General features: G+C 39.2%; 2 protein-coding genes across 2 annotated transcripts in view; one reads left to right on the forward strand and one right to left on the reverse strand.

The window, feature by feature from the left end:
• Window positions 1-8,262, reverse strand: part of Smp_086460 (tho2 protein, putative) — a gene marked incomplete at both ends in the record, with an annotated part of 102,687 nt that extends 94,425 nt beyond the window's left edge. The window contains one exon of the mRNA XM_018792665.1: window positions 8,213-8,262. Within this exon, the coding sequence (XP_018647209.1) occupies window positions 8,213-8,262 (50 nt within the window). The remainder of the gene's footprint in view (window positions 1-8,212) is intronic.
• On the forward strand, window positions 5,268-5,360 carry Smp_008640 (gelsolin, putative; the record flags this gene model as incomplete). The annotated part of the gene is made up of 1 exon (XM_018792698.1): window positions 5,268-5,360. One exon carries the CDS (start codon window positions 5,268-5,270, stop codon window positions 5,358-5,360), a length of 93 nt encoding a protein of 30 aa, XP_018647212.1.
• Window positions 8,263-9,257: the final 995 nt, after the last annotated feature.

Here is a 9,257-nt window from a genome sequence, read left to right on the forward strand (position 1 = left end):
ATAGCTTAGAACTCCAAAATAACCTGGAGAAATTATTTGAATGGTTTTGATGGAGTTTTGTTCTCTGGGCTGGATGGTTTGGTCGTGGAGCTCTCATCGTCCTTCTGAACGACATCATGAGCACAGACTTAGGGTAAAAGTGAAGTTTTTGAATTTCTCCACATGTGGTTCACAGCTTGTCCTGTGCACATCGGTGTTGATTGGTTCTTATTGACCTTAAATCTGTAATTGTTTATTTCTTTGTTTTGGTTGTATCTCCTATTGATTTGATTTTTGTTCCTATGTTTCTGCAGAAACAGAGGACAAAACTCCATCAAAATCATCCACCTGAGCTACAAATGTTCTCCACCATCTAAAATATCTGAATGGTTTCAAACCTGGCAGTTGCCGATAAATACTTTCAAGTGTATTGTGATGCATATCAGTCATCAAGGTACAGATATATACACGATAAATAACACTGAGCTACCTGTTATCGAGACACACAATGACTTAGGAGTCATTGGTAGCCATGACTTAAAGACTACTGCAAACTACCGTGCAATAGCCGCCAAAGGTTTCAGAGCTTTATGGTCAATATGTAGTGCTTTTAGTCATGTCGACGCTAAAACGTTTTTGAATTTGTATACGGTGTTCGTGCGTCCTAAACTTGAGTACTGCATACAAGCGGCTAGCCCCTGCTTTAAAAAGACTGAGCTTTTGGAAAAGGTTCAGAGAATAGCAACTAAGCTGATTCCCAGAATAGCGAAGCTCCCGCATGATGCTAGACTGGTCAAGCTAAACTTATTCCCGCTGTTACATCGAAGAACCAAAGGCGACTTGATCAGTTTTCAAATTGCTTAGTGATAAATTTGCACTTGATATGCCCTCATTTTTCTTGTCCTCCAAAACAGAAAATTTACGAGGACACTCCAAAAAAGTTCACAAACCCAGGACAAGTTACTTGCCAGCTGACTATCGACTTTCCAATCGAATTATCAACGAGTGGAATTCATTACCTCTGCACGTGGTTGAGGCTCCATCCGTTGACTCTTTCAAAAGAAAGTTGGATCAACTGAGAGACCATCATTGTCAGAACTAACACAGGCCATCAAACCTCCTGTCCTTTCCAAACTGAAACTGAAACTAAGAAATTAGTAAATAATTGTAATGCATAGCCACTACACTTACTACAGAGTTAAATATTTTGTTATGTGCTCAAAGTCGTTTATTATTAAAACACTGGACGGTGGTGGATTAAGACCAGTTAATTTGAACAAGAGGATGGATTCGTTACCACTGATTACCGCCTGAAGAAGTACTTCACATTCGATGCAATAACAATTGCCGACACAGGCAATTTTTTTTCACATATCGTTGCTACTAGTAGCATATAATCAATCACTTACAAAATGAAATCTCCATTTAAAACCTACAAGTAGTGCAATTAATTTAATCATTGGCCATCAGTTACCCATTTTCGGTACAGTTTACGGTACAGTGAGAAAAGAATAGGGTAATTGAGTCATCTGTCACTGGGTTAAAGGGCCTCAGATTGCTGGATATACGCACTTCTTTGTGTAAAAACTCAGACAATAACTTTACCAAAGATCTGGTATTGTAATGCTCAAAGGCTTTAAGAGATATGAAAATTCACCCAGTAAACTATGAAGCAAAGATACAGCCAATCTTCTTGAGGCATCGATTAAGTCCATATAGTTTAAAGAGGCTGTGAAGAACGAACTAGATAAACTGGTTGCAAAAGGGATAATATTGACAGCTGAGTCGATCACTCTAGCTACTCGCATTGCAACTCCATTAAAAACGGATGGAAATAGTTTAAATGATTGTGGACGGAATAGAAGTAGCTTTCGCTTAACGAACTTCCATGTCTAGTATCAGTGGGTCACCAATACCTCAAGGCAGGAACCTAGGTATATTGACGACAATAGGGAAAAAAGAAATTGGTAAATCATAATTATATGTTATCCTTAGTCCTTTAGAATAGGTCCAGTTTCCTCTTAAAAGACTCCTGGGAAGTCGCTTGGACTCGCTCAGTCGGCAGCGAATTCCAATATTTGACAACTCTCAAGGCGTAGAGTTGTGTCTACAGTCCGTTCTGCTATGTTGAGTCTCCGGTTTCTTGGTGTTACCCCTTAGGTTTGTATTGTGACCAAGCTTAAGTAAATGTTTAGGGGATGTTCAGAAGTGTTAAGTATACTGTAAGTCATAAGAAGGTCACCTCTAAGACTCCTGTAATCTAACGGGTAAAGGTCAATCGATTGGAGGCGCTCTTTATAAGACTAGAATTTGAATTCCTGAACTGATTTCATGGCTCACCGTGGGATACGTTCCAGGGTGTCCTCATCCTCTTGGAGTGAGAGAGGAAATACTGTTTCTGTACTCTAAATGTGAACGAATGAAATTGTTGAAGGTAATGTGGAAAGTTCTTCTGTCAAAATGGCAGGAAATGCGCTTCAATGTTACCAGTGCAAGGTTTGCACGAAAGGCACCTTTGTCACAGTTAGCGTAAGACATCAAACCGTACGGTACCAGCACTCCTAAATCTTTTTCAACTAGGAATACTTCTAGAGAGAAGTTGCATAAGTTGTCACTGTAGTCTGCAACATGTCGCAGATGAACTACTTTACACTTTGAAGTGTTGAAGGTAAGTCCATTGTCGTCTGCCCAACTTTGAAGTCGAGTCAGATCCTCCTGAAGTGCCAATATATTCTCCTGGTTGCATATCTCTCTCTAGAATTTCACATCATCAGCATTACCGCTTGTCTGAAAAATCTGACTGTACGCCTAAATCGTTTTTTTAGCTCTTCTAACAGCCCCAGGGTAAATCTACACGACAGCCTGGACGCAAGAGAAAAAGAGCATAGTGCGGAAAGAACGCTTTACTCCAAAGTTAGTTTATGTACGGTAAATTGAGGGGATTCATAACATCTCAGATGACCTTGGGCCCCTGGAAAGCTTTGGAACCCTACCAAACATAGTAGCAGGATAGGTAACCATTTATCCAGAAATGCGACATGTGGCTTCTCACTTTCTAGATTTGTCTGAGGAATCTTCGCCCAGTGATGAATGAACAAACTACTTCTTAGGGCTTTCAGGGCTTGTTCGGGCTTTCTTCAAGGGATTTGCTGGGTCGACCCGAAACTAAATATTCGGGCTATTGCAACAAAATTTTATCAGTGAAAAAACTGACGATATTTCATATGAATTGTGAGGGCCCAGGTGTTTCTCTAAATTAGATATAAAAGATGCATACTTGCAAATTTCATTAGACAAAATCTCTAATGAACTATCTACCATTAATACATCATTAGCTCTGTTGAGATAAAAGTTCCTACCTTCCGGATGAAATGTTTCCCGTGTGATATGTCAGTAGATTGTGAACTAAATTTGACACTCTTCTTGATAATGTTCAGTCATACCATGGTTATATCGTAGTTCATGCCATAAATATTCAGTTGCATAATGAACTTTCAAAGTCACTTATACGCTTTTGTAGCACGAATGTAGCCGTTAATCCTTTGAAATGTCAGCTTCAGATTAATTCTATTAAGTGCCTAAGCTACATTGTAGATGATAAGGGTTTCAAACTCCATGTGAGTCATCTAGCTCCGCTGGTTCAAGCAACATCACCAATAAATATCTCAGCCTCCAGATCATCGACCGATGCTCTTCAAATTTATTCCAGATCTAGTCCTAACTTTACGAAGTGGTATTTCCACCTTTCAACTTGGTTTCTAGTAAACAATTCGTATGGGATGAACAAGACGAGGATATACTAAGGAGCACTCTACAATTTTTAAATGGTGATGTTTTCCTTATACCACTTACGCCGACTGAAATTCTTCCATACTACGGATGCATCTTCATTGGGTTAAAGTGAGTTTTTGGAACGAAACGAGAAACCTATCACTTTTACTTTGAAACCGTTAAGCAAGAGTGAACGAGGATATTCTAGGGCCCATTACGAAGGTTTTAGCTATGGTGTAGACAATAAAAAGACTGCACAACTACTTGTCTGACTGTAAAATTTCATATTGTGACCGATCATCAGTGATAAAAGTTTCTTTACTTATTATACCTGCTCGAATGCCTGCTTGAATATCTGGGTTACCTAATTATACCATCTAAATACTTCAACAGGCGATCTATTTTTACTTTGTTTTAGCGCCTCATTATGTCGACTGATCACATAATCTATACGGGCGTGTTTATGAAAGCTTACGACCTTTCATCGCAGAAGTTGCAAAAAAATACAATCAGAGACATCGTGGTGGTTGGCAACATACACTGAAGAGAATGAACATTAATCATATGTCGGTTTCCAAACTACTGGATCCTAACTGTCGATCACTAATCAACAAGGCTGGCTATCTCCAATTCCTAATAAGACAAAACATATATCGTAATTGTGGTGTCATCACAATTCAAGAATCTTGATTAACTGATCTACGGGACGATTGCTTAGTATCACTGCGTGATTTTAATGTCTGTCCTCAGGCTCGATTAAGCAATAAACAGAGGTGTAACGGTGGTGTAGAAACGTCTGCAACCGTGAACTGGTGTCGATCTATTTTTTGTATGTTCCGAATTTTCAAATGACTTTATCGACTGCTTAACTTTGAGATGCCGTCCAAAACACCTGTATAAATACGAATATGTTTATGTTACCAACATCCACATGACTCCAGACTTCACATGACTGCAATATCTGTTTTCGCTTATGAATTCGGTGAATTTGACGTTATTGCCTTCAGTGGTTCACTTTCAATTGTATGTGGTGATTTCAATTCATGTGACTGTGGCTTCCTTTCATCACTAGGTCACTAAAATGTGGTAGATTTTCCCACTCACCTGGATGCTCATTTACACTTTATTTTCATTAATGACGTGGATACATAAATAACTCGTAACATGCACCATTGTCTAGCTCTGATCACCCTATAATTAGTGTTCTACCTAAGGAATATGGAGAGCTTGGAAAGAGTACACTCTTACATCAGACGAAGAAAATCAAACATCGGAAGTACCCGGAAGAAGGAGCTGTTCTTTCACCTCTTCTTTTCAATTTTTCTCTGTATCTATACCACTGAGCCGCCATCCAGCGATTTTAGTGTCTAACTTCAACCAATCCACCATATAACGCAAACGTTCACTATTATCTTCAGTGACTAGCTGTCTCTACAGACGTTGGTGTTATTGTTCTGTAGTGGACCCCAGTCAGTCGACACAAAAGTAAACCGTTTTCGTATTCGGACTCTATTTGGATGGATTGTGCATCGATTCAACAATATCTACTAAAATCTGTTAGCTTATTTTACACTGCATTACGTTGCTTATTAACATTAAGGCTAGTTTGACAAGACTCGGAATAATACAAGACCATATTGATGTTTAGACCCTACAAAGGATCAATGAGAACCTAATTGCTTAAGTCGGTTTTTTTACGATTGACAACTGCAAGAATCTTCAGGCTTATTAACTTTTTAGATGATGCAGTTAAAATTTCACATCGTTCAGACACAATATGTGATGTAAATACAAGGCGAATAGACAACATAACAGGCATTTCAAGCAATGAAGAAGGCATGAATATAGGCGTTTACGATGAAACTAAACGACAAATATATCTTATCACAACCATTAAACTTGAATCGACGGACATAGGAATATACATCAACACAAACAGAAATGGCGTGTCGCACGAAAGCAGCCATCAGTGCACGCAAATCCAAAACAAAAATCTAAGAGGGTGCTATCAAAGTAAAATCAGGATTTAAAACTGAAAATAGGATGCAAGACCACTATGTTTTTACAGCGCAACAAGACTGGTGCCGAATTAGACCATTATCACTTACAAATTCTTTCTGCCGAACTTCTCCCAATCCTTCAAACATGATGTTGTGAATATCGGACTGCAGCAAAAAGTAACGAGGTGTTCCATTTCACATAACCCGGCGCTAAATGACCCCGTATTGTTTCCCTAAGTAGTCAAGTGTCCAATAAAACCAATATCCAAATATCTCCTGTCGGTTCGACCTTTGATTTTCATCTATTTCCCAATTCATCTGAATGTTAAGGAGCTGATGGAACCCCAAACCTCCTCTCTAAAAATATGCCAATGTTCCATTTTATTCATTCATGAGTATCATTAACAGATCCCTCTCAACTAATCTCATACAGAAAATGTGGAGAAAGATAAAGATAATCCGTGTACATAAGAAAGTATCTGGTGATAAGAATGTGAAACCTAGACCCACAGCAATAATTCCACCTTTCTTCGAAGCAATGGAAAAATTGTTGATATTCCCACTTTAACCGGCAATAAAAGGGCACATTGATCCGTGTCAGTTCACTTACAAATGCGAAAGAAGCACCTCGGATTCCTTTGTTGTTCTTCGACACAATGTAGTGTTCAGCTTGAACAGGGGTAGAAAAAACTGTACTATACTTCTGCCTTTTATTCTATCCAAAAACAACTTTGACTTAACAAGTTAATCAGCGTCAACACAGACAGCTGGATAACCAACTGGCTATGTTCCTACCCTCTTGTACAGAACAGTACACTGTGTTTAGAGGAGAGTGTTTAATTTCTCTACTGTCTAATGAACGTTTGCCACAATGAGCTGTTCTTTCACTTCTTATATTCTGCGTGATCTACGATCTTCCACAGAAAACACTTGTAAAATATGCGGAAGATCTCACTGTCTGTATGCTGATTTCTACCTCTTTACATCCCAAAGAAATGAATGAGTTTTTGTCTCGTGTTGAATGGTGGCCTGTTGTTAATGATCTCATTCTTAACCTGTCTAAATGTCAAGCTGTTAACTTTAGCCTGAGACATTAACAGCACCTAAACACCACTTTCGTATCCCATGATGTTTATGCCATTGGAGACTCTTTAGTAAACACAGTGTCGAGGGTCCATCAGAATTCCAAGCTGAAAGTTGGTTGGTAGCAGTTGTGGAAATAATAAAGTGAGAACTCGAATGTTAAGGCAAGACAATTGTCTCAAGAGCTTACTAAATGACTAATATAATTAACCAGTAATGCAGGCAGTGTGAGGAGAACGAGGTGTGAAAACAAAGAGGAAAACGGAGATGACAATAAGCAAGGTAAAAATAAGTTGATAATATGTTACAAAACATACATCAGCCACGGCTGGTTTAAGAGGGAGATGGAAATCCAAGGGTGAGTGTGTGTTTGTCAAGTCTCCTCTTGAAGCCCTACACTGTGATCGATTAAGCTGGCGGAGCATTTCAAATATGAGCAACTGTCAATAAGAGAAAGTGAGAACGAGCATAGGTGTTCTCTCTTCCATGTGCAGTTTTTCGAGTGTTGCCACGAGGAGCGTGGCGATGGTGTTCTGGTAACACGCTCGTGTTGGGGTGGCTTAGCGTACTCAATATGTTGCATGCCATTATCGGATCACCTCTTATTCTCCTATAGCTCGACGAGAATAATCCCAAGTGTTAGAGTTTGCCCACACAAGATTTGTGCCTCAGCCCTACCACCTGTTTGGTTGCCCGCCTCTGTACTTGATCTAATAGATTTTCATCTCTCTAGAGGAGAGTTAGTGCAGTAGCCTCGTGAACTTTAGAGTGAGGCAGTGGGTGCGTTTTAAACAGTGTTGTAAACTATCCTAGTGTTAAACTGTGTTCGTGTAAATTGAAGAGTCTCATTTGCTTTAAATATACTTCTCAATGTAGTTTGAGCCAAAGTCAAAGCTCTCTGTGGTTGCCATCCCCAGACCTCACTCCGAGGAGACGATTTGCGATCTCATTTTCATGTGGGATGCAAGTTGTTTATGTACCATGAGATAAGACATCCATGATGGGTGAAAATTGTACTTATTGTTTATTGCCTGTCTCTCTACTGCTGTGAGGCACTTAAGAAGCTCAAATAAACACTTCTTATCTTTTATGGGTCTACAGATCTTCGTGTAGTCGGTTATGTCGATGAAATACATCTTCGCAACCCTCTTCTTCTTAAGGATTACGTGTGGTACTTTTTCAAAGTCAAGGGATATTACATGGGTTCAAGATGGTCATCATAAACTCAAGTTCAGATGTTCGATGGAGTTTTGTGGTGAAATCTATTTCTGGCAGGTTCACACATTCATAGATGTTTGGAAACTGCGTGAATTCCCGTTCTCATGTATTTTCGTGTCCATGATGTTTACAATAGGTCTATTGTCTTCCCGATTGCATACCTCTTTTGAAATCCAAAACAGTTATGTGGAACCGAAAATTTGTCACTCATAATTGTAGATTTCCTTTTTGTACTTGATTATTTTATATGAACAGTGGCGAGACTCTTCATGTTTGACTGACTTTTCTTGTTTTTTCTTCGGAATATATTGTTCTTTCTTTTCGAATTGAGAGAGACTCAAAAGGCAAATGATCACACACCTGACAGCCAGACAGAATATGAGAAAATCATACCTCACCGACATGGTTTTCGGTAGCTCAGTCGTGGCAGTTCCCCGGGCATTCTATTTTCATTTTTTTGCCCTCCATTCTCCCATTAGCATTGATCCTCGCATATAGCACACATTCAACAGGTCATGAATGATAATTTGTGGAAGGAAGTACATACTACGAATAGGATAACAAGCTAGCAAAGCATGTGACATCCATGAAGTATCACCGAAATCTGACAGGGCGTTGGTCGTTAGTGGTTGAAAGTCAAACACTGAAAAAGTTAGTAATCCTCCTGTAGGCTGCGGAAAGAGAACTGACACGTTATTGTCAGGTACGTTGATCAAACCAACATGCCCATGGAAGCCGATATTTGGAGGAAGCTAATGAAATAATTTAGGTCAAATGGTTAAGAATCGATCAAAGACAACCGATTGAATATCAGAACGTTAGAGAATTCGTTCATTCCTTTATTCTGTATCGGTATTATGTTTCCTATTATTCCATATTAGACGTTGAAAAGTTTTGTGTGTTTGCAAAGGTAACTTTGCGTTTCACTGTGGGCTGTCCGTGATGTCTATTATGTCGAAATAATTCTACGGTGTTTATGGAGACAAAGAGACACACATCTGACTCCACGAATTAGACCTTTGACATGTGTACGCAAAATATGGAGATCATTCGCATCAGATTTCTGGCCGATCAACCCAGAGCCTTTGATTTGTGTGTTTCCAAATTGTCATGACACTGCAGATATTTGGAGTCAGTCTGTTCTCTAGTCACTAACTTGGGTTCCAAACATCTCCTGTCGGTTCGACCTTTGGTTTTCATCTATTT

Source organism: Schistosoma mansoni (assembly GCF_000237925.1).
Source record: "Schistosoma mansoni, WGS project CABG00000000 data, supercontig 0211, strain Puerto Rico, whole genome shotgun sequence".
NCBI lineage: Eukaryota > Metazoa > Platyhelminthes > Trematoda > Strigeidida > Schistosomatidae > Schistosoma > Schistosoma mansoni.